Source organism: Balaenoptera ricei, chromosome 8, assembly GCF_028023285.1.
Source record: "Balaenoptera ricei isolate mBalRic1 chromosome 8, mBalRic1.hap2, whole genome shotgun sequence".
Lineage (NCBI taxonomy): Eukaryota > Metazoa > Chordata > Mammalia > Artiodactyla > Balaenopteridae > Balaenoptera > Balaenoptera ricei.
In genome coordinates this window covers 66,827,011-66,853,005 of record NC_082646.1, presented here as the reverse complement: position 1 = coordinate 66,853,005, position 25,995 = coordinate 66,827,011, and the positions used below count along the sequence as shown (strand labels likewise).

Sequence of the window (25,995 nt, the reverse complement as noted above, 5' to 3'; positions counted from 1 at the left end):
ATGGCTAGTAGTGTATCAGAGGCTTCTATCTTAATCTCTGAAGTGTGCCTGAGCTGCTTTCTCTCCTCTGGCCACCTCTATCTAGGAGTATCTACAATATGTGGATACAGCATTTGGAGTTTATAAAGTTCTTTATAGACATTCTGTGTTTGGTCAATAACAGTGGGAGAAAAGCCAGCCAAGCATTGTCGAGTGGTTATAGTTGTATTTAGCTGCCTTTATGTTTCCTATTGGACAAACTGGTTTTTTTCCTCTAAAGAGAGGAGGACCAAGAGGATAAATGATTGCACTGTGTGCTTCTGGTGGGTCACAGTGCTTTTCTTCTGTTAGCTGTATGGACAGGCTTATGAGGCAGGTGAGCTTCATGACTAGATGATTTAATTCTGTCTTTACTATATTTTTTAGTTGCTTGACCTGAAGGCACTTATAATTTTAAAATCTTAGAGGAATAGACAAAAAATAGGTGTTATTTTTAGGTGTTAAACATTTATTGTCTCTTTAACAAGGATGGGTTTAAAGTTGTTGTCTAGTGGAGGAACTCTCGAAGGTGAAATTTAAAGTGATTCTTCTAATTTTTGAATCTTGGATATGGGAAAGTTCTCTTTATTAGTTATAGATTTGTGAATGGAGTAATTTATGCACTCAGCAAATGTGTGTTGAATGAACGCATACATGGACGTGTTAAAACATGCAGTTTTAATAGATTGAGAGTTTGTGGAATAGTTATATTAATCTGGATTTACTATATGGTCCTCCTGCCTCTTAGAATACAAGACTTACTGGTACAGCGATAAACAGCAGGATCAGTGGAACAGTATTTTGATATATAATAAACATACCATGCCAAAGAACTTTTTAATAACAGAGCTGGAAAAATTGCTTGTCCCTAGGGAAAAAAAGTGAAGAAAGATTCCTACCCAATGCCATAACAAAATCAACTTGAGACGGATTAAGCAGTTAAATGTCAAAAAGAAAAATTTAAATCTTCTCGAAGAAAATATTAATAAATACCTTTTTGACCTCTGGGTAGGTAGGGACTTTGTAAACAAGATGAAGAAAGCACTTTCCATAAAATAAAAGATTGATAACTTTGATTTTTTTAATTAAGAAAAAGACATCTTAAAATGAAAAAATAAAAACTAGGAGAAGATATGTGTAGGACACATAACCTATGAAGAGTTAGCATCAGGAGGTTATAAAGAACTCCTACAAATCAGTAAGAAGATAAGCATCCCAATAGAAAAATGGGCTAAAGACATGAAGAGGGATTGCACAAACAATACACATTTCTTCACTAGCAATCAGGAAAGTGTAAATAAATGTACCCACTAAAGTGGTAATATTAAGAAATCTGATGATACCAAGTTTTGGAAATATTTGAATCAGTAGGATCACCTTAGATTGTTGGTAAAAATGTAAATTGTTATAACCACTTGGGAACACAGCTAGGCCTTATAAAATTGAACATTTGCATACCTCACAACGTAGCAGTTCCACTCCTAGGATATACCCAAGAGAAGATCTTGCACACGTGTCCAAGAAAACATGTATAACAATGTAAAAACAATAAACAGGAAGCAAGTCAAATGCCTTTTGATGGGAAAATTGATGAATAAATTGTAGTATATCCACATAGTGGAATATTATACAAGAGTGAAAATGAATAATGGGTAGCTACATACAACAAAATGGCTGAATCTTAGTAACTTAATGTTCAGTGAAGAAAAATAGTACCACAAGACTGTGTAAAGAATAATCCTTTTATAAAATTCAAGAACAAGCAAAAATTGAAAGGCATGTACTATACATACGTGATAAATTAAAAAACAAAAGGCAAAAAGATAATAAACAGAATTCAGGATAGTGATTACATGGGAGTGGGACTGTGTAGGTTGGCGGATGGGATTGGGGAGGAGTACATAAGTAGATAAAAATATTGGTAATTTCTAGTTCTTGGGTTGGACTGGTTAAAAAAAAAAAAGTTCTTTAAGATTGTTCCCAGAAAGTTTTCAGTTCACATTCCCAATAACAGTGTATGAGTTGTTTGTTTCCTAGTAACTTTGCCAGCATTGGACATTATAAATCTTTTAAAACTTTGCTAACCCAGGAGGTAAAAAATATTTTGTTTGCATTTCTTGGTTTATTAGTGAAATTGAACATCTTTTCATATATTTGAAGTTAATTAACCAAAACTTCTTCTGTGTTTGCCTTTTATAACCTGTTTCCATTTTTCAGCTGGGTAAATTATCTTTATCTCAATGATTTCTTTGGATGTTAACCTTTTACATGTTATGTATGACAATTATTGTTTCCCAGATTATCTTTAATTTTTTTTATGGCAGTATTTACCTTTATGTTTTTTAGCCTTGTATAAAGTTTAGAAAGTCCAACTCTACCCTAAGGCATAATAGTAATCTTTTATATTTTCTTTTAATACTTTTGTGGGGGTATTTATTTTTTCACTTTTTGTTATAGAAAATGTTGAACACATGTAAGAGTAAAGAGACTAGCATCCATCATTACACGATAATCATCAACTCATGGCCACTCTTCTTTCTATATCCTCCATTCTTTTCCCATTTACCCTACTGGATTATTTTGAAGCAAATCTCACACAGCATTATTATGTCATCATATATTTAGTATGTATCTCTAAAAGGTAGAGATTCTTTTTTAAAACATAAAGAGGCTTTATTTTTTATATTTAAATCTTCAGTCTATCTCAAATTTATTTTTGAGTATGGTATTATACTTTAACATTTCTAAATGTACAGTCATTTGTCCCCCAAACATTTATTGAATAATTCATCCACAATAAATGGGTCTGTTCAAGACTGTTCTTTTCCAATAGATTATTGTTTTATATTTGTTTTTTTTTTAAAAAAAACACTATTTATTTATTTTTAAATATTTATTTATCTATTTGGCTGCGCCGGGTGTTAGTTGTGGTACACGGGATCTTCACTGAGGCATGTGGGATCTTCAGTTGCAGCATGTGGGATTTTAAGTTGCGGCATGTGGGATTTTACGTTGCAGCATGTGAACTCTTAGTTGCGACATGCAGGATCTAGTTCCCTGACCAGGGATTGAACCTGGGCCCCCTGCATTGGGAGCACAGAGTCTTAGCCACTGGACCACCAGGGAAGTCCCATTGTTTTATATTTGTATTAGAATCCAACAAGGCAAGTCTCCCCTCAGGATTTTCTTGGCTATTTTTTTCTTTTATTTTTTTAGGTAAGATTCAGAATAAATTCATCAGATACTCCCTTGAAAAAAATAAAAATCTTTCTGAGATTTAAAAAAAATTTAAATTAAATTTACAAATAAATGTGGGGATTATTAGCATCTTTTCATTATGGAATTTTCCTATTTAGTAATATAGTATATATATTGTGTGTGTGTGTATTCATTTATTGGAGTTTTATATTCCACAGTGATAATAACAATGTTAATTGACATTTATTGTATACTAACACTGTCCTAAATCCTTGACATTGTCTCATAATCCTCAAAACAAACCTGTGACCTAGGTAATATTATTATCCTTGCTATAACAAACACTTAAGCATTTAATAATGCTCTGCAGTGAAGGAAATAACAGTTGTCTTGGCTAGAACAGGTTCATGGTTATAAAATAAAGATACAAAAATAAAAAGCTTTTCTAATTAATAGCTGCACTGCAAGAAAATTCCAACAGGGATGAGAACTATAAAATATTTAAGTTAAATTGAACAAGAAATGTGTAAGACCTCTAAGGAGAAGAATGTATGGTTAAGAGCTTGAGGGTATGACTGAAGTCAGGCTAGCTGAGTTCAAATCCCAGCTCTACTACTTACTAGCTGTGTGACTTTGGACAAGTTACTTAACCTCTCTTTGTCTATAAAATAAGGATAGATATTGCCAGGTTATTTTTTGTTAATCCAGATTACCTGCCTCCCCAGCAGTGTATGAAAGTACTGTCTCTCTACATCCTCTCAGAAGCAATCTTAAAGCCAGAAGGAAGCACAAAAATCAAGACCAGCCACCAAATCTTACAAATCAGAAATGAGGCTCAGAAAGGGATACTGGTATGCTCAGGGTCAAATAGGGAGATAGTGACAGATTCAGGTCTGGAACGTAGACTTTCTGACACACTCCTAGCATTCTTTTCACTCTTGTAAGAATTTGTGAACTCAACAAATATTCTATGAGCACCTACTATATATCAGAATTTTGTGCTAGATGCTAAACATCTATGTCATTATGTAATCCTTATCACTGTCTAAGATAAGTTGTTTTTATCACCATTTTATAGCTGAGGAAACAGAGTTATGTAACTTCCCCAAGATCCCACAACTAGAAAGCATCAGGGGAAGACTGGAACTCAGGTCTACCTCCTTCCACACCATCTTCTTTAACCATACCTAAGTTATGCCCATTGCGGACGTTTGCTCTTTCCTTCTTGTTCATTATCCCCTCTAAAGCTTCTTCCTTAATACTTTGGAGTTGTTCACACTCCTCATCATGTTTTGACTGCCAGGCTAACCTCTGCTTTGTGGACATTGACAACCACTTCATTGAGCTGCCGGAGGACTTGCCTCAGTTTCCCAACAAATTGGAGTTTGTCCAGGAAGTCTCTGAGATTCTCATGGCATTTGGCATTCCGCCTGAAGGGAACCTTCACTGTAGCGAGAGTGCCTCCAAGCTGAAGAGGCTCCGGGCCTCTGAGCTCGTCTCCGACAAGAGGAATGGAAACATCGCAGGCTCCCCTTTACATTCCTACGAGTTCCTCAAGGAGAACGAAACTATCGCCCGCCTGCAGGCCTTGGTCAAGAGGACTGGGGTGAGCCTGGAGAAGGTATGATGCTGTGTATGGGTCTGTGCTAAGGTGATGTCCTGGTGAAATAAAGTGTGGAATGAGAAGGCACCCAGTTCAGGGCAAGGCATATCTGTGAGTACTGAAAGGATGCTCTGTGTGGGAGACTCTGGATTTAGCTCTGGCAAACATTATCCTAGTATAAATGCTACTTGAATCTAAATCTCGGTAGTTTCTCACTTCAACAGCAAGGAGAAGCTGCTGTCATTCTCTGTAAACACAACTGCAGAGAGACTTGGAGGGATGGTGGTGGCAGTCTTTGTGTTCAGACCTCTTTCAGATCCATTGCCTTGTGAATTTCACAGCATCCTAAAGCGCGTAGAGCAGGAATTGTTGACTTAGAGATCCTGAGTGTTTTACCTAAGATTAAATGCTTCTATGTGGCTGACTTGAGGCTGGAACCTGGTCCTCTTGAATTCTAGCCCTCTGCTCTTCCCAGGGATGTACTGTACTTTCCATTTCCTGACTTTGATGAGACTGTCCGCTTTCTGTAGTTGTTTACCATCTCTTCACCCTCCCCATTCTCACTATTAAATTACTTTCTTAAATTACATATAAACAAAATGGGGTAATGTAATCATTTCGTTGGGCTATTTTTTAGTGAAGTGAGAAACATTTCATTTTCCTGATTTTCCTGGTTTGTTTAGTTAGTAGAGCAGATATTAAAAAAGAAAAATCATGGCCAGTTAAAGAAGAGCAGAGAAATATTTAGAGAGATTTAAAAAGTTAAGAAAACCAGTAAGGAAACATTTTTAAGGAGAAAGATAGGGAAAGTGACATGGGGGAGAAAAATCAAAGAGATGAAGGGAAATCCAGAGTCTGACCTTGTTGCTTTGCATTATCATTTTCTCGTTGACTTCCCAGACTCCTTCCTTTCCCTGACCCTTGAGATAACTGGTGTCTTTTCCTCTATTGCTGGATCTCTCTCTGCCTGTAATGAGTTCCTCTCCACTTTCGTTGGGTTGCTGGGTACCTGCAAGTGAAACACCCTCATTTATCTCTTCTCCATGTCAGAATTCCTTTCTTTTTCTTTTCTTCCCATTTTTTTCTCTTTTGTTTATTTTCTCCATTTGCTGCAAAAGTAAATGACCATTGGCGGGGGCGGGGGGAAGGATGAGTTGCATTTCTCTGGGATAAAAGGAAAAAGCTTGCATGTTCTCAACTGTTTTGTTTTGTTTTTGTAGCTGGAAGTACGTGAAGACCCCAGCAGCAATAAGGATCTCAAAGTTCAGTGTGATGAAGAAGAACTCAGGATTTACCAGCTAAACATTCAGATCCGGGAAGTTTTTGCAAATCGTTTCACTCAGATGTTTGCAGATTATGAGGTGTTTGTCATTCAGCCCAGCCAGGATAAGGAGTCCTGGTTTACCAACAGGGAGCAGATGCAAAACTTTGACAAAGTGAGTATAATCCCACTGGGGAGGTGGTAAGAAATGAGGACATGCCAGACTCTCTTAAAGATGTGACTGAAGATGAGTTTTTCTTTCATAATATGTGCTGGAAACAAGTTCATGGTCCTTCTGATGCTGATAAAATATAAGGTCTTCTTGCTTTAGAGCAGAGTGCTGGTTATTGCTATCAGGTGGTTTACCTTCAGTCAAAGAGCTCTCTTAGGCAAAGATGTGCATGCAGGTTGAACATCAGGATTCTGGGAACATTGGTTGCCACAGTAGGTTACCTGAGTAAGTTAAACGGGCCAGTGTGTGAAAGTTTCAGGATATCTGAAATTATATGAATTTTTAAAAAGGATGGAGAGGTTTTACTGTTTACAATTTATAAAGACCTAGGAAGCTTCAGAGAAGAGGTAACCTACTGAATCCCTTGGGTATGTAGCCGTGCTTGATTAAGGCTGATATGCCCTCTTCCCTGTTGATGACTTTTTCCTTTTGGTCCCATCAGGCATCTTTTCTGTCAGATCAGCCTGAGCCCTACCTGCCTTTCCTCTCAAGATTCTTGGAGACCCAGATGTTTGCTTCCTTCATTGACAACAAAATCATGTGTCATGACGATGATGATAAAGATCCTGTGCTCCGGGTGTTTGATTCCCGAGTAGACAAGATCAGGCTGTTGAATGTTCGGACACCTACTCTGCGCACATCCATGTACCAGAAGTGTACCACTGTGGATGAAGCAAGTGAGGCCTCCTTGTTGTTGTACTTTCTAGCCTCTTGGATTATGTCACTAACATGTCCCTGTTCCTAAACATGCCAGCTTCTTTCCCTGTTGCTGTTTTTGCGTAAGTTGTTCCCATTGCCTGAAATGCTTTCGCCTGTCTTTTTTGCCTGGCAGACTTCTTCTTATCCTTTAACACTGTGTCAGTTAGGAATGGGTCCTGCTGTAAGTCCTAGAGAATCTAATCAGCAGTGCATGAGATAAATGGGGGTTATTTTTCTTAAATTATCAAGAAGTGCAGAATTGGTGGTTGCTCAGCTGCTCAACAATGTAATCAGGAAATGAGAGTCTATGATTTGACTCAGCTGTCCTTAGCATGTTGACTTTTATATTCATACTTGTTGCCTCTTTGTTACAAGAGGCCTTTTATGTTCACATTCAGGGCAAAGGGGAAAGTTGATTCCAGCTGTATTTTCCCTCTTACATCAGAAAGCAAAAGCTTTCCCAGAAATTCCCAACAACTTCTGTTGTCTCATAGGCCAGAACCATGACCACCCTTAAGTGCAAGGGAGGCTGTGAAAGTGAGTATTGACCTGGGTGTAATGTTACCCTGAACTGTATTGAGATTCTATTAGCAAGAAATAAGGGGCGAGTGAGTTATGGGCAAGCAGCTTATAGAAATCCAGCTGTTGTGTCTCCTCCTCTGTGAAGCCTTCTCTGATGCTCTCAGGTTGAGTTGATCCTCCGCTAAGCTCCTGTTGTGCATTGTTCTTGCCTCCCCTTTATAATCTCTATTGTTTTGAGCCATCATTATCAGGGAGCAATTTAAGAGCAGAGACTGTATTTACTCATTGTCTTACCCCCAGTCCTCTAACATTGTGCCTAGAACATATAGATGTTAAAAGTTGTTTGCTACTTGCATGATGGAATACACCTTTTCGTTCATAGAGGCCCCATCTAGGTCGGTTTCTCCAGAGAACAGTCTCAGCTTGAGGTGTCAGATTAAGTAGTGTGTTCTCTTCCTTGTGCGATATTCAGTGTTCTTGTTGTAGCCTTTTTGTATATTTTGTTTATTCATTTACCAAATGTAAATACCCACTACATGCCCAGTGTATAGGAAGTGCTCACCAAGTATTTACTGAATGAATGAATGTGCCAGGCATGTTTTTAGGTTTTGAAGATACAAGTGGTGACAGTTTGGACAAAATCCTGGGTTCCTCGGCCTTATGCTCAATAGCCTTCTGACTTTATCTTTCAGCTCTTGCTCCAAGCCTTTCATTAAGGTGACAGTCCTCTTGGCCAAGACTTGAGGACGTGTTGCCCGTGCAAGTGGAATACTCTAACACAGTCCTCCTTGCCTCCTGGTGTACACACATCAAGTTTCAGGTCCTGAACCCTGCCTAAGGCGTTGGTCCTGGAGAGCTTGATGGAGACTTTTTTACAAGATTGTGGGTTTAGAGAAACATCTCCTAAACCATCACTTTAAATCAGGACTTCCCAATCTTTTCATGTTGTGTTACACCTGAAAAATGACAATATTTATATATTGCTTGTGGGAATAAAGGGAGGAGTCTGCTTATAGCTGGAGACTGTAAGATGAGGCACTCTAGTCGCTTGAGGCCTTGCCCTTGTGCCCCAAGGGTTGAGGCAGTCAGTTCTCAGCCCATCTGTAATCCAATTGTTGAACACCAAATACTGATATGAGTTACTCTGGTCTCATTTGTGGCCAGGACATGAATTCTTGTGGTCCCATTAGAATGTGGAGTTTGGGATATGGAAGGAGGGTTAACTAACCCTCATTTCTATGACTTATTTCAGAAAAATGGGTATCACAGAGACCCTCCAGGCAACTACATGCTCTGTTCCCAGGAATCATGCCCTTGGTGTAGCCCTGAGGTATTTCCCTGAGATATGTACTCCAAATATGCTAGTTCAGGGTTCTTGCCACTGGCTTCAGATTTCTAGCCTAGAGGAGTAGTTCAGCTGCCTCACGCCAGTCCTCATGGACACCTTAGCTTCTTGAATCAGTCTGATTGGAAAATGGTAAAAATATAACTAAAGGGGTCTTTCTGGAGATTCTTTAAAATTTACATTTAGAAGGGATCTTGATGGCAATTAACTCTACTCATTCACTAATTTTACAGGTAAAGATTTTCCTTTGGCCCACCATTGTATCTGGGGACCTAGAATAGTGCCTAGCACGTTTGAGAGACTAAATAAGTTCTGATGAAGGAGAGTAAGGGTGGGAGGAAGTAAGGTAGGCCCAGAGAAGGCCACTTGACCTAGGACACTCAGCAAGGCCCAAAGGTGAGATGTTTTTATATGTATCTAGACAATACCAGGAGAATTACCAGCTTTTTTTGTTCTTACTCTTTAAAATTTTTGAGATATTATTGACATACAGTAAACTGCACACATTTAAAGTTTTGTTATATGTGTTCACTGACATCGGGAACATACCCTTTACCCTCAAAGGTTTTCTCATGCCCTTTTGTAATACCTTCATCCTGTCCTCTCTGCGTTCTCTCCCCCAGTCTCTAGGCAACCACTGATATGATTTCTGTTACTATAGAGTTTGAATTTTCTAGGTTTTTATATAAATGAAATCATGCAGTATGTATTCTTTTTTTCTTTTTCTTTTTTTGGCTGAGTTGTGTCTTCGTTGCTGCGCATGGACTTTCTTTAGTTGCGGCGAGCGGGGGCTACTCTTTGTTGCAGTGCATGGGCTTCTCATTGCTGTGGCTTCTCTTGTTGTGGAGCACGGGCTCTAGGTGTGTGGGCTTCCGTAGTTGTGGTGTGCAGGCTCAGTAGTTGTGGCTCACGGGCTCTAGAGCACAGGCTCAGTAGTTGCTTCGCGGCATGTGGGATCTTCCCGGACCAGGGCTCGAACCCGTGTCCCCTGCTGGCAGGCAGATTCTTAACCACTGCGCCACCAGGGAAGCCCCAGTATGCATTCTTTATTTTAGTCTGTCTTCTTTTACTCAGCATAATTATATTGAGATTCATTCATGTTCCTTTTATTGTTGAGTAGTATTCCACTGTATGGATATTACTACAATTTGTTTGTTTACCTGTTGGTGGGCATTAGAGCTATGAACATTTGTATGTAAGTTTTTGTATAGACATATGTTTTCTTTTCCCTTGCATAAATACCTAGGAGAAGAATGACTGCACCATATGATATTCGTATGTTGACTTTTTAAAGAAATTGCCAAATTGTCTTTCAAAGTAGTTGTGTATTTTACATTCCCACTAGCAGTGTATGAGAGTTATAGTTCTTCCACATTGTTGTTAACATTTAGTATGCTCAGTCTTTTCAGTTTTAGCCATCTAATAGGTATGTAGTGATATCTCATTGTGGTTTTGATTTGCGTGTGCTTGATGACTAGTAATGTTGAACATTTTTTCATTTGCTTATTTGCCATTCACAGGTCTTCTATGGTGAAGTGCCTGTTTAAATATTTTGCCCATTTTTTTTATTGTGTTGTTTTCTTATTACTGAGTTTTGGAAGTTCTTTGTATATTCTGGATACAGGTCCTTTATCAGATATATGATTTGCAGATGTTTCCCCGTTCTGTGGCTTGTCTTTTTGCTCTCTTATTGGTGTCCTTCAAAGAACAGTTCTTAATTTTGATGAAGTCTACTTATCAGTTTTTTTAATGGATTATGCTTTTAGTGTTGTATCTAAGAAAATTTTGCCTAACCAAGGTAACATAGTTTTTATTTTCTATACATATCCTTCTAGAAGTTTTTAGTCTTAGGCTTAACATTTAAGTCTACATTTAAGTCTATGATCCATTTCAAGTTGATTTTGGTAAATGGTGTAACCTAAGGGTCCAGGTTTATTTTTTCCAGATGGATATCCAGTTGTTCCAGAATCATATGTTGAAAAGATTATCCTCTCTCTGATAAATTGTCTTTTCACCTTTGTCAAAACATTAGTGATCTGTATATGTGTGAGTCTTTTTCTGGATTCTTTGTTCTGTTTCATTGATGTGTTAGTCTACATTTACACCAATACCACACTGTATTGATTACTGTAGCTTTATATTAAATCTTGAAGTCAGGTAGTGTTAGTCTTTCAACTTTGTTCTTATTTTCAAAGTTGTTTTGGCTATTGTAGGTCCTTTTTATTTCATATATATTTAGAATCAGCTTGCCAATCTACAAATAACCTTCTGAAATTTTCATTTGGATTGCCTTGAATCTATAGACCAATTTAGGGAGAATTGACATTTTAACATTATTGAGTCTTCTGATACATGAACATGGCATATCTCTCCATTTATTCAGGTCTTTAATTTCTCTCAGCAGTGTTATATAGTTTTCAGTGAACAGGTTTTGCATATCTTTTGTCAGATTTATTCCTAAGTATTTCATATGTTTAGTGCTATTGTAAATGGTATTTTAAGATTTCAATTTCTGATTGTTCATTGCTAATATATAGAAATATAATAGAGTTTTGTATATTGATCTGTGTCCTACAACCCTCCTAAACTAGTAGCTTTTTGTATATTCCTTCAAATTTTTTATGTAGACAGTCTTATTGCCTGCAAATAATAATAGTTTTACTTTTTCCTTTCCAGTCTTGATGTCTTTTCTTTTTCTTGCCTTATTGCCTTATTGCACTGAACCTCTAGTGCAATGTCGAATAGAATATGGCATGCTTGTCTTATTTCTGATCTTAAGGGGAAAGCATTCACCATTAAGTATGGTGTTATCACTATGGTTTTTTCTTTTAATTAATTAATTAATTAATTAATTAATTTTTGGCTGAGTTGAATCTTTGTTGCTGCGCACGGGCTTTCTCTAGTTGCAGCGAGTGGGGGCTACTCTTCCTTACGGTGCGCGGGCTTCTCATTGCGGTGGCTTCTCTTGTTGTGGAGCACGGGCTCTAGGCGTGTGGGCTTCAGTAGTTGTGGCTCGTGGGCTCTAGAGCACAGGCTCAGTAGTTGTGGTGCAAAGGCTTAGTTGCTCCACAGCATGTGGGATCTTCCTGGACCAGGGCTCGAACCAGTGTCCCCTGCATTGGCAGACGGATTTTTAACCACTGCGCCACCACGGAAGCCCATCACTATGGTTTTTCATGGATACTTTTGTATCTAGTTGAGAATGTTGGTTCCTGTTAGTAGCTTGCTGAGAGTTTTTATCAGAAGTGGTGGTTGTATTTTGCCAAATGCTGTTTTGCATCTATTGAGGTAATTATGTGGTTTTTAGCTTTAGTTCGTGAAAATGGTGAATTATATTCATTGATCTTTGAATGTGGAAACCAGTCTTGCAGTCCTGAGATAAACTCTCTTTGGTCATGATGTATTATCCTTTTGTTTATTATTGGATTCGCTTTACTAAAAATTTGTTTAGAATTTTTGCATCTGTGTTCATGAGGGATTTGGTTCATAGTTTTCATGTAATGTCTTGATCTGATTTGGTATCAGGGTAATGCTGGCCTCATAGAATAAGTTGGGAAATACTCTCTTCAGTTTTCTGGAAGAGCTTGTGTAAGTGATACTATTTCTTCTTTAAATGTTTAGCAGAATTCATCAGTGGAGCCATCTGGGCCTGGAGTTTTCTTTGTAGGAAGGTTTTAGACTACAGATTCAATTAAAAAATTAGACATAGAGCTATTCAGGTTATCTGTTTTCTTGAGTGAGCTTTGACAGTTTGTGTCTTTCATCTGTGGTCAATTTGTTGGCATTGAGTTGTTTGTAATATTCATGGCCTAAGATAGGCTGTAAATCTTTCAAGTAATATTTTAATGACATTCCACAAATTTTGATATTTTGTGTTTTCATTTTTATTCAGCTCAAAATACTTTATTTCCTTTTTTGTTTTTCCGTAGAAATTCTGGAATTCCTTTCATGTTCTCTGACATATACTTAATTCTGTACCATTATTATCAAAATAATCTTTTTTTTTTAACTATCTTTATTGGAGTATAATTGCTTTACAATGGTGTGTTAGTTTCTGATTTATAACAAAGTGAATCAGTTATACATATACATATATCCCCATATCTCTTCCCTCTTGTGTCTCCCTCCCTCCCACCTTCCCTATCCCACCCCTCTAGGGGATCACAAAGCACCGAGCTGATCTCCCTGTGCTATGCGGCTGCTTCCCACTAGCTATCTATTTTACATTTGGTAGTGTATATATGTCCATGTCACTCTCTCACTTCATCCCAGCTTACCCTTCACCCTCCTCATGTCCTCAAGTCCATTCTCTAGTAGGTCTGCGTCTTTATTCCCATCTTGACCCTAGGTTCTTCATGACATTTTTTTTGTTTGTTTTTTAGATTCCATATATATGTGTTAGCATACGGTATTTGTTTTTCTCTTTCTGACTTACTTCACTCTGAATGACAGACTCTAGGTCCATCCACCTCACTACAAATAACTCAATTTCGTTTCTTTTTATGGCTGAGTAATATTCCATTGTATATATGTGCCACATCTTCTTTATCCATTCATCTGTCGATGGACACTTAGGTTGCTTCCGTGTCCAGACTATCGTCAATAGAGCTGCAATGAACATTTTTACTGTTATTCTTATTTTGACTTTTACAAAATGATAATTAGGTTTACCAGAAAGAGGTGTCAGTATTAAATATGCAATCATTTAAAGCAACAACAAAAAGCTCCCCATTCTCCAGTCTTTGATATCTAGTCTTTATGCATATTTATCAGTAGACAAATACATATAAAAACCCAGTACCCCAAAACTCAATGGTCTTCTCCATCATTGTGAAAGGAAAGTCAAAATGGAGTCAGGATTTCTAAGAGAGATCTCTAAAATGGAGCCGGGAAGCCTTTAAGGAAGTACGATGTTTGCATGACTCAGCCTGGATGGAATCTGACCTTTTGACCTGATGAAGAACAGACACCAGAACACCTGCCAGAAACTCAAGATACTAATCAGACCCTTACCCTAAAACAATTAGTGACAGTCTATATACTTATAAGACCCCTACCCTAAAATAACCTGTGATTTCTTAAGGGCAAATATTTTGACTCGCATCAGAGTCGATCACAACTCTCACCAGGGCTACTTTTAACAACCTCATGGTTTTTGTCTTTATAAGCCCCTGACTCTTTCTCTTCCTCGGAATACTTTTTCAGGGTTAACTGAATCTGTGTCTCCCCAATTGCAATTCTTTTTTTTTTTTTTTAAACAACAGCTCCTGTTTATTTTTTTAATTAATTAATTAATTAATTTTTCATTTTATTTATTTATTTAATTTATGGCTGTGTTGGGTCTTTGTTTCTGTGCGAGGGCTTTCTCTAGTTGTGGCAAGTGGGGGCCACTCTTCATCGCGGTGCGCGGGCCTCTCACTATCACGGCCTCTCTTGTTGCAGAGCACGGGCTCCAGACGCGCAGGCTCAGTAGTTGTGGCTCACGGGCCTAGTTGCTCCGCGGCATGTGGGATCCTCCCAGACCAGGGCTCGAACCCATGTCCCCTGCATCGGCAGGCAGGTTCTCAACCACTGCGCCACCAGGGAAGCCCCCCAGTTGCAATTCTTAAGTCCGCAAATAAACTCTGTTCTTTTTGCAGCCTCCTGCATTTTTTTTAGTTGACATTATTTAGATCTTTTCTTCCTTAATTAATCTTGTCCCACCCCAAATAGCACAAAGCTCTATAGATTCAAAGGAGCAAAGGGGGCAGAAACGGAAAAAACTATAAGGAAGACATTCTGATTCTAAAACCAAAGGCGAGGGACTTCCCTGGTGGTCCAGTGGTTAAGAATCCACCTTCCGGGGCCTCCCTGGTGGCGCAGTGGTTAAGAATCCACCTGCCAATGCAAGGGACATAGGTTCAAGCCCTGGTCCGGGAAGATCCCACATGTCGCGGAGCAACTAAGCCCGTGCAGCACAACTACTGCGCCTGTACTCTAGAGCTCATGAGCCACAACTACTGAGCCCAGGTGCCAGAACTACTGAGGCCCGCACACCTAGAGCCCGTGCTCCGCAACAGGAGAAGCCACTGCAATGGGAAGACCGCGTACCATGGCGAGAGGTGACCCCCGCTCGCCGCACCTGGGGGGAGCCCGCTTGCAGCAATGTGGACCCAATGCAGCCAGAAATAAATAAATAAAATAAATTAAAAAAAGAAAAAAAGAATCCGCCTTCCAATGCAAGGGACGTGGGTTCAATCCTTGGTCGGGGAACTAAGATCCTACATGCTGCAGGGCAACTAAGCCTGCGCGCTGCAACTACTGAGCCCACATGCTCCAGAGCCTATGCGCCACAACTAGAGAGCCCGCGTGCTGCAGCTACTGAGCCCACGCGCCGCAACTAAGACCCGACGCAGCCAAATAAATAAAAATAAAACCAAAGGAAAGAGAAAAAGCGATGCAATTGACTATAACTTAAATATTACGGGTATGATCTAATTATCAGGCATGTTCATCAAGATGGCTGCCCAGACATGCCCAACAATGTGAATGCTGCTTAGATCCAATTCCATGAGAACGGTCTCTTCTTTGGAGGTCCTCTTACTCATATTCCCCAGCTATACATAAAACTCTTCCCCAAAAAAATCATTGGTGGAAGGATGAGACAGAGTCCTGTTGATACCAGTGTGTGCATAGTCCAAAGTCTTCTTCCCAGGCCTTTCTATTGACTACGAAATTCAGAGTAGGAAAGGCCTTCCCCCAGCTAGTTTCATACAAGCCACAAAATGACCAAAAGAGGTAGACCAGTTCTCTTGGTAATTCTAGGAAAATAAAAAACAAAACAATCTTATTTCTCATGATGCTTTAAATCTATTTTAGAATGAAGTAGTAAATAAACAAAAATTTTTTTTAATCAATTATTTTAGTATTTGAAACAATAGGAAAGAGGAGCAGGCCGTCCTCACAGCAAGGGAGGAGAAGCATTCTCTCAAGGCCTTCCTTATCTTGAGCAAGGAAAGTTTTCAAAGCTACATTCAGTACTACAAGAATCACTATGATCAGGTCAACTTTTACAGAGCAACTGTGGCCTATAAAACAAAACCACTGATTTATTAATACATGTCTGGCTACTAAAGCAGTTATAAAATTATATTATGTGGAACTTCTTTAAAAAATAGGGGGTAGAAAGTACAGAAGTAAGATACAATTTAAATGTGTGATAACTGTTAAAGCTAAGTATTGAAAACACAGAGATTCACTATGCTACTCTTCTGTGTAAGTTTAAACTTTCACATAATAAAAAGATTTTCTTAAAAATATGTAAACTATCATGTTTGGAAAAGGCAGTTCACAATAGTATAAACAGAGATTATTATAAAAGCATGTCAGGTGCTAAAGGAAACAAGTGTTTCTGGAATTATATAAGTTGAGCTAAATGTTCATTCTTTTTACTTTTTTACTGGAAAGTTGTTTGTGTTCCCCAAAATAAAAGAAAATAAACTTGGTGATACCACCCTGGGCTCATCCCAAAGCCCTTCTCTCCCAAATCCTGTATCAGGGCCACAGGCACCAGCACCCAAGCTCCACGTTTTTCTTACCTCTTGAGGCAGCTCCAGTTTTGACCGGTCATCCAGGCCATTCGAATGCAAGCCCATCAGGTATGGCACAGGAGCATCTAAGAAATGTAGGAGAGAAGCTGGGAGAATAGGAACATAGACATGCTGCCACTGGAAAGGAAACAGGAGAGCTGTAATTGTCTCCGCCACAGTCATCAGTCTCTGGTAATCTAGGTCAAAAACAAAACAAAACAAAACCAGTCAAAAACAAGGTACTTGCTTCTCAAATAGTAAGTTAAAATCTTCAACACAATTTCACATTTAGAAAGGAACAGGATAAACTTCAGCAAGGGTATGCTCAGAGTATGATTCCCTTGTGGGTATCAGAGAGACAACCCAGAGACCTCAATGGACCACAAGCTGAAGTATACCCCCTCCCACACAGGTCCATGCTAGTAATAAAATTTAATATAGAAATACAACTTAAAGAAAAAGAAATACAATAGGAATCATAAATAGCACCTTGCTCCAAATACTAAACCAGAATGTTAAGTAGATTCTCTTCAGTAGAAGGAGAATGGAGAAGTGGAACAAAAAGAAAAGGAACAGTGGTCTAGTCTCTGTTCAGCATGAATGTCAAAAGACCTCATTTACCACTCACATGTCTGCATTCTACAAGGAGCTGATGTGAACTTTGCCTTCAAGATCAAGCCCAAAGAACCTTCAAGCATGCAGAGGCTGGTTTTCCACACTAGCCAAGTCTGCCTTCCACCTGGCAACCTTTCTTGAATGGTAACAGCATGAAAGTGTCATTTTAACACTTTGATAAAAAGCTCCCCAAGAACCTGAAAGACCCAGAAGATTGACTTTCATTACTCAAAACTCTTATTCTAGGTCAGAGAGCGTATCTTGGAAGAGAAGCTTGTGCTCAAAGTTTAGCTTTTCTTCAGAATGCAATTTCTAGACTTGTTTTATTTTTAAAATGAGTAAAAAATACATCGGCAAAGCCAATACAATAGATTGAAATTTAACACATTACTATTTACAAATGGTATGATGGTTTCAGACACTTAAAGACAAAGTAGGAACATCAATTTTAAAATCATGAGTAATATCCTCCTGGAATGGCTGATTTCAAATGAGTTTTCACAGGAGTTAAACAGTTTTATGCACTGAAAACTCAGCCCACCATTTAAGCAAGTCCCAGCTTGGTTCATAAAGGAGTAATAAGTAACAAAAAGCTTTCCAGAAAATGAAGAAGAATGAGTAGGAAGTGAGCAGAAGCTGATATATATCAACTAGGTTTTAGCAAAGCATCCTGTGTGCTCACCAATAAAACTTTGGAGCAGCTTACCACTTTGCTCCTGGCTAAGCATGACCTGGAAATAGTTTTTTTTTTTTTAACTAGTAATGCAAATAAATAAAAATTGATGACTAAAACTTCATCATCTCAAACATTTTGAGTTCACTCTTAAGGAAGTGCCTCATGCTTCTTCGGGGAAAGCTAAGGCGTTTGATAGATAATAGATAAGTGATGTAAAACAATCAGTGGGTAAAACTGAGCTCAGAGATTTGGTCATCAATAATGATTTTTTAAAAAATACAACTCATTTAGCAGAAGGACAAAAGAGCACAAGCTTTTCGTATTCACTAAAATCAGGAACAGACTGATAAGAGTTCAAGAAGAAAGTCGATCTCATTTTTCACTGTGCCCTACAAAGCACTACCATTCCCATATTAAAGACTATTTGGTGAGGACCCTCTCCCAATTGAAACAACAACAAAAATATTTCCCAAATTACAAAAAAAAAAAAAAAAAACTCTTTCAAGGATTAAATAGTTAATCTATATAGCCTTTCAGAAAAAGTATTTACTCCAACGTGAGAGTAAGCAACAACTGAGGAACAAAATTTAGGCCACTGCAAGTTCTATCTTCAGCCTCTTCTGAGATACCTCAGTTCCATGGGGCACCTGTACAACTTGGCTTGTTATCTTTCTGCTGAAATCTTCCTGCTCTATGATTATTTTTATTTAAAAAAATTTTTTTTTAAATTAATTAATTAATTTATTATTTAATTGAGTTGAGTCTTCGTTTCTGTGCGAGGGCTTTCTCTAGTTGTGGCAAGTGGGCGCCACTCTTCATCGCTGTGCGCAGGCCTCTCACTATTGCAGCCTCTCTTGTTGCGGAGCACAGGCTCCAGACGCGCAGACTCAGTAATTGTGGCTCACGGGCCCAGTTGCTCCGCGGCACGTGGGATCCTCCCAGACCAGGGCTCGAACCCGTGTCCCCTGCATTGGCAGGCAGACTCTCAACCACTGCGCCACCAGGGAAGCCCTCTATGATTATTCTAACAATTATTATTAAGAAGAATTCTAATGATTCTCTAGGTGAGGCCTCAGTTTTTGTATCTTTCATCTCTCTTTTCTAGATATGAATGCCTGTAAATAATCTACTAAGAGCAATAATCTTGAGAATCTCAGACGTGATAAGAATATACTTTAAAATTCAAACTTAAGATGATCAAAAGAATGTAAGGGTGAGAGAGAAAACCTCCAAGAGATATTTAAAGCTGAAGGCCTAGTCTTACTGTGTCCCAACACTGGCTCTTAAACACATATTTTGAATAAATATTACACTGAATAATTTCTCCCCCCGTTTCAGTGTACACACACATATAGACACACACCATTTCTGGGTTTTTTTTAAAAAGGTAGGAAGGAGCAAGGCCTTTTCAATCATGTGAAAACCAAAAAGCTGCTTCTTTTACCGAAAGTCAATAAAGCAGGTGCTACTCCTTTTCGTGGCTGGCATTCCTGACAGGTCTGCTCAGAGACAAGAACATCTCATAGGGGGCCAACAGACACTCTGAGTAAAGGAGTCCCTGAAATGCCTTCCTCGTGAGGCTTCCTGGACACTGGACTACTCCTTATAGTGTACCTAGTTACAGTGTCAGGGAACATCTATCTACTCTCTAACCATGAAACAGGGCACACTAAAGTCTGAAGGAAGGGGCTTCCTCTGCTCCATAAAAGCAGGTTTTTCAATAGCACAGACATCTAGTTCTGGTTTTTCCCTACTCTTCAGGATGAGTCTAATCCAGTATCTGAAGCTCAGCCCACTTATTTCTGCTAGAGTGGGTAACTTTATTCGCCTCAGATTGAAATCCCTGAAGAATTCCCTGTGATGCACTTGAAAGTGTGCAATTCTTAGAAACAAAACACTTTAGGGGATGAGAAATCTCCTCTTTGAAGGCTAAACTGCTTTCCATTTATATGGTTTGGTTTTACAGACACTAGAAACTTGGAATTTTATGGCCTCTCTGGTCTGAGTTGTGGGTTTCTTTTTCCCTACATTTTTGTATTTTAAAAAAGCAACAACCCACCTTGAAGGATGGCCTAATAAACCATGCCTCCGGGATCCATCCACCCGTGGTACCCACACTAGGATGCTGACCTCCAAGAGCTGTAAGCAACAGCACAAAATCCACTGCTATACACCAGTACAAACGATAAAATCAGTACCTCCTTTTGCCATTGCCTGTCTCTGTGCTCATCATTCCAAGAAGGTGAAACTAATAAATAGGAAACAGCTGAAGGTCATCTGCATCCAAAGAGTTTTAGCCAATCAAAATCAACTGGAAACACTTCAGCTCGAGGCAACTCTCTGGGTTTTCTCACAACTCCCATAATGCTGTAATGAGCAATTACTTTTAACAAAAGGAGATAATGCAAAGCATACTGGGATTACAACCACTTCTGAGTGGTGAACAGAGAATAATCAGCACATTCTTATGACTTCTCTCTGTGCAGAGAAAGACATTAGACTTGGGATCACTTTACAGATAAGTTCACTCCTAAAACAAACTACAGGGAAGTCCCTGCAAATCAGAAATTGAATTAGAAACTGTCCTTGCATACTCACACTTCTGTGAAAATTGTATGAACAAGGATGTTTCTCATGCAGTCTTTGTTCTTAGGAAACAACCGAATCTATGTCCTGATATCTCCAAGATAAATTATTAAATGAAAGAAGGTATAAAACAATGATTAGTATGCTCCCATCTGTGTTGTTTTTAAAAGGTATACATGCTGTATATGCATGTCTATGTCTGGAAGGAAATAGGAAACAGTGATAAGTCTTAACACGTCACTGTACATACATCCTTTTGTAATATTTTAAATTTCTACCATATGACTGAAATGCTTTTTTTCCGTTTTACTTTAATATACCATATGTATATCAAAATGTATATAATTTAAAGAATATTATAATTAATACATGTGCAACACAACATTAAAAATAGTGCATTAGGGCTTCCCTGGTGGCGCAGTGGTTGAGAATCTGCAAATGCAGGGGACACGGGTTCGAGCCCTGGTCTGGGAAGATCCCACATGCCCCAGAGCAACAGCCCTTGAGCCACAACTACGGAGCCTGTGCGTCTGGAGCCTGTGCTCCACAACAAGAGAGGCCACGATAGTGAGAGGCCTGCGCACTGCGATGAAGAGTGGCCCCCGGGGCTTCCTTGGTGGCGCAGTGCTTAAGAATCCTCATGCCAATGCAGGGGACATGGGTTCAAACCCTGGTCCAGGAAGATCCCACATGCCGTGGAGCAACTGAGCCCGTGTGCCACAACTACTGAGCGTGCACTCTAGAGCCTGCAAGCCACAACTACTGAGCCCATGTGCCACAACTACTGAAGCCCGCACGCCTAGAGCCCGTGCTCCACAAGAGTAGCCACCGCAATGAGAAGCCCGTGCACCACAATGGAGAGTAGCCCCCACTCGCCGCAACTAGAGAATGCTTACATGCAACAACAAAGACCCAACACAGCCAAAAATAAATAAACAAATAAATAAAATTAAAAAAAAAAAAAGAGTGGCCCCCAGTTGGCGCAACTAGAGAAAGCCCTCGCACAGAAACGAAGACCCAACACAGCCAAAAATAAATAAATTAATTAGTTTAAAAAAATAGTGCATTATATAAAAGTATTTAAGAGGAGGGCTTGAAAAAAAATCAAGAGATTATTTCACAAGGGTAGGATTTTAGATGAAAAAGAAAGGAAACAGGGACTTCCCTGGTGGCACAGCGGTTAAGAATCTGCCTGCCAATGCAGGGGACATGGGTTCGATCCCTGGTCTGGGAAGACCCCACATGCCGCGTAGCAGCTAAGCCTGTGCGCCACAACTACTGAGCCTGCACTCTAGAGCCCACGAGCCACAACTACTGAGCCCATGTGCCGCAACTACTGAAGCCCACATGCCTAGAGCCCATGCTCCGCAACAAGAGAAGCCACCGCAATGAGAAGCCCGTGCATCACAACGAAGAGTAGCCCCTGCTCACCACAACTAGAGAAAGCCCGTGCAGCCAAAAAAAAAAAAAAAAAAACATTCATTTCTCTCTGCACTGTTTTTCCACACATTATTTATTTGTTTTAAAGAAACTATTATTTTGATTACGGATGCACAAGAAACTTGATCTCCGGCTACCACAGGACGGAGAGAGGAAGGAGATTTCATTTTATTCCCTTTAAAATTGTTTTGATTGCATGCCTTGAGTTTGCATTACTTTTGCAAAAAAAAACCCAAAAACTGATGTAAGCCTATGTATAAAATAAGCTACAAGGATACATTGTACAACATAGGGAATATAGCCAATATTTTATAATATGTATAAATGGAGTATAACCTTTAAAAATTGTGAATCACTATATTGTACACCTGTAACATATACTATTGTACATCAACTATACTTCAATTAAAAAATTAATTTAAAAAAATAATGTATGCATTTGTTTCCAAGCTTGTCTGCACTAGTTGAACTTATTACTGGGTTGTATAATTTAACCAAATATTATGTAAATAAATGGTAAGATATGAGGGCAAAAAAAAGAACTGTTTCTCTGAAAACAAAATTAAATGCTTTAAAAAGACTCAGTGAAGCAAAGTCACTAAAAAATACAGCAATTGAATTAGGCATATCACTTAAGTGCAAAAAACGTGGGAAAACTAGCATCTACTATGGTTCTTTTGCAAGGTCCTTTAAAAGTTCTCGCTCCACTTTAAAAACTGGAAAACTCAGTGAATGAATTATGGGTGAGATTTATGCAAGAGAAACAATGCAGACCCCTGATTACTGGATCCATAATCAAAGAAAATGCACAGACACTTCATCAAAAGACTGGTGATTATACAGTCATATGGTTTAAATTAAAATGTTTAATGGATGTATATATCCTTTTAGGATTCCCAAACTTAAGTGACTTTTTCAATTATCCAATTCACTACCCTACTAAATCACATCAGATAAAGAACTTCTGCTCTCTATATAATTTTAAAACAACCACTAAAAAATATGCTATTTAAAAAAAAACTATCTCTATAGGGACCAAAGAACAAATATTATCCAGTAGTAAATAAAATGGTCTACACATATCTTAAAAAAAAGATTTTCCCTAAATAACACCTCTCTTCTATTCAGAAGAAAGGACATGTAGTGGGCAACACCAACTCTGAGTGCTGATGGCATGTTTTTCGAGGGCCAGAGAGATTTCCATCCACATGAGTCCTCTGAATCATAAATAAAAGTTACTTCAAGAAAACCAACCTGAATTGTTTCAAGTACTCTATTAACAATAGAGAGTACAATCTACATCCAATAAAAGGCAATCCACTCCATTTTAGCCTCAGCCATGCTGATTTCTTTTTTGACCCCTTGGTTATTTAGAAGTGTGTTTTTTAGTTTTAAGGTATTATTGATTATTGTTGGTCACAGGACATACTGTGTATGATTCAAATTATTTTAAATTTATTGAGACTTGTTTTATGGCCCAGAATATGGTATGTTTTTTAAAATATTGGACTTTTTCATTCTCATCCAGAGAAAGCAATTGAGCTGCGACTGGCAAAAATCGATCATACTGCGGTTCACCCCCATTTACTTGACATGAAGATTGGACAAGGGAAGTATGAACCAGGCTTCTTCCCTAAGCTGCAGTCTGATGTGCTTTCCACCGGGCCAGCCAGCAACAAGTGAGTCAACCCCAGGGATTCCCTGATCCAGCTCCCTAGCCACAGTGGTGAGGGTTATACAGTATCTGGACCTAGACTCTTATCTCCAGAAGACCTTGACATTTGTAAAGTAAATATGGAGAAGACACACACTATCCAGGTTGTTCACTTGTTTGAACAAGGAAACAGGTGACAGAGTATCATCAGCTCCTGTCTCCACTGTGCAAATTGGGATAGCTCCATGCGTCAGGGCCTGTAAAAGGCCGGACTGCAGATGGGTTGAAATCATCTCATGACTGAATCCATACAACACCTAGCTAGCACTGTATCATTAGTAAGTGGTGGTTGAAATAACTGAACTGAAAGTAGATAGCTTAGCAGGATTGCTCTTCTTCGTTACTTTTGGAGATGAGTGTATCAAAGCCCAGGCAGAGTTGAGTGAGTATAGATTTGAATCTGCAAGTGAAGTTTTTGTAGGTGTTTCAAGAGAGATATGTCTCTTGGGACTTCCCTGGTGGTGCAGTGGTTAAGAATCTGCATGCCAATGCAGGGGACATGGGTTCGAGCCCTGGTCTGGGAAGATCCCACATGCCACGGAGCAACTAGGCCCGTGCGCCACAACTACTGAGCCCGCACGCCTAGAACCAGTGCTCCACAACAGGAAAAGCCACCGCAATGAGAAGCCCACGCACAGCAACGCAACTAGAGAAAGCCCATGCACAGCAACAAAGACCCAATGCAGCCAAAAATAAATAAGTAAATAAATTTATTTTAAAAAAAGATATGTCTCTGTCCCTGGGGAATTATCTCTTTCTTGCCCAGTAACTGATCTTTAAGCTACCCTTCTCAAGGTTTCTGAGCTATCTCTGGTGATTTCTTGGTGGTTTCCCATGGCCCAGCATTGGTCCCTAGACGTTTAAGTTTTCTCCTGTCAGTTGACCTTACTTTCTTAGCAGAATATTCTTTCTTTCTTCCTTTCTTCCCTTCTGTCTTTCTTCCTTCCTTCCTTCCTTCCTTTCCTTCTTTCCTCCCTCCCTCCCTTCCTTCCTTCCTTTCTTCTCTCTTTATTTATTTATTTTTGGCTGTGTTGGGTCTTCATTGCTGTGCGCAGGCTTTCTCTAGTTGTGGCGAGCGGGAGCTACTCTTGCTTGCGGTGCGCGGGCTTCTCATTGTGGTGGCTTCTTTTGTTGTGGAGCACGGGCTCTAGGCGCACGGGCTTCAGTAGTTGTTGCACGTGGGCTCAGTAGTTGTGGCTTGCGGGCTCTAGAGCGCAGGCTCAGTAGTTGTGGTGCACAGGCTTAGTTGCTCCGCGACATGTGGGATCTTCCCAGACCAGGGATCGAACCCATGTCCACTGCATTGGCAGGCAGATTCTTAACCACTGCACCACCAGGGAAGTCCCTCTTAGCGGAATATTCTTAATTGTCTGCTTTGATTCTGTCAGGTGGACAAAAAGGAATGCCCCTGCCCAGTGGAGGCGTAAAGACCGGCAGAAGCAGCACACAGAACACCTGCGTTTAGACAATGACCAGAGAGAGGTAAGACACCTTGAGAATGGCAAGGAATGACCCTGTTATCATGCTACACCCTCCTTCTCTTTCCCATTTCCTTGGCCTCTGGTCTGATTCAAATATCCTCCTCAAAAAGAAGGGTTAATAATAAGTTAGTTCCTGATCCCTGATACGGGCCTCGGTTGTGGCAAATCCAGGATGTACAGTGTTTCACAAGGGGCAGCAGGGCCACTAGCCATGTGCGTCCTCTCCCTGAACCCGATTTGCACCTCTGTTCAGGAATGATACCAGTGCTTGGAAGAGAACCTTTCACTGTCCTTTCAGTAGTCACTCATGCATGATACTCGCTTCCTCCCAGGGGTTGGGAGAGTGGGAGGGGTGACAGGAACCTCAGAAGATAAGATTCTAAAACTTGGGAAAAATCCCTTTAAAATTTTTGAGGCTTTTGTGTGTGTGTGTGTGGTATGGTGGTAAAGAAGTTAATTTTGTTAGAGTGAGAAAGAGGAAAAGCTGAACTTGGGTTAATGCTGTGACTCTGTGAACCTGGGGAGGAGGAACCTTTTTTCCTATTTTTTTCTTTATCTTAATTTAAAACAGGTAATCTTGACTTTTTTTTTCTCAGAGGAGCAAAGGAATATTATTATCAGATGCGTGGGGATTGAGGATTCTTGAATTGACCTGAGTCCTTATTGCTTATAAGCTGAGTTTCTCAGCTCTACTATAACTTGTTCCCAGTAAAGTTTCTAGTTATAAACCTCAGGTTGGAGACCCTGCCTTACTGAGTTGCAGAGAACTTGTGAAAATGGAGCTTCACCTTCAGAAACCTATTTCAGCAACTTCTCTTTGAGAAAAGACCCTGCAGTTTGCATTTTATACAGATAAAATCCAGTAAAGCATGTTGTTTTCATATGTGTCTGGCATCTCAATGAATGGGAAAATATTTTGCCTTTGCTGTTTTTTAAAGGAATAAATTAATATTGCAAAATATGGTTATGAATTTTTAACTGCTGGTTTATAGGATACAGTTGTACTTGGTGTTTTTGTGAGGATGGCTTAATGGGCG

General features: G+C 39.4%; 1 protein-coding gene across 1 annotated transcript in view; it reads left to right on the top strand.

Annotated features, from left to right (window-relative positions):
- Positions 1-25,995, top strand: part of DENND5A (DENN domain containing 5A) — a 108,730-nt gene that overhangs the window by 57,309 nt on the left and 25,426 nt on the right. Inside the window, exons 6-10 of the mRNA XM_059931094.1 lie at positions 4,520-4,837; positions 6,040-6,255; positions 6,755-6,989; positions 23,292-23,442; positions 24,866-24,959. Coding sequence (XP_059787077.1) covers positions 4,520-4,837; positions 6,040-6,255; positions 6,755-6,989; positions 23,292-23,442; positions 24,866-24,959 — 1,014 coding nt within the window. The remainder of the gene's footprint in view (positions 1-4,519; positions 4,838-6,039; positions 6,256-6,754; positions 6,990-23,291; positions 23,443-24,865; positions 24,960-25,995) is intronic.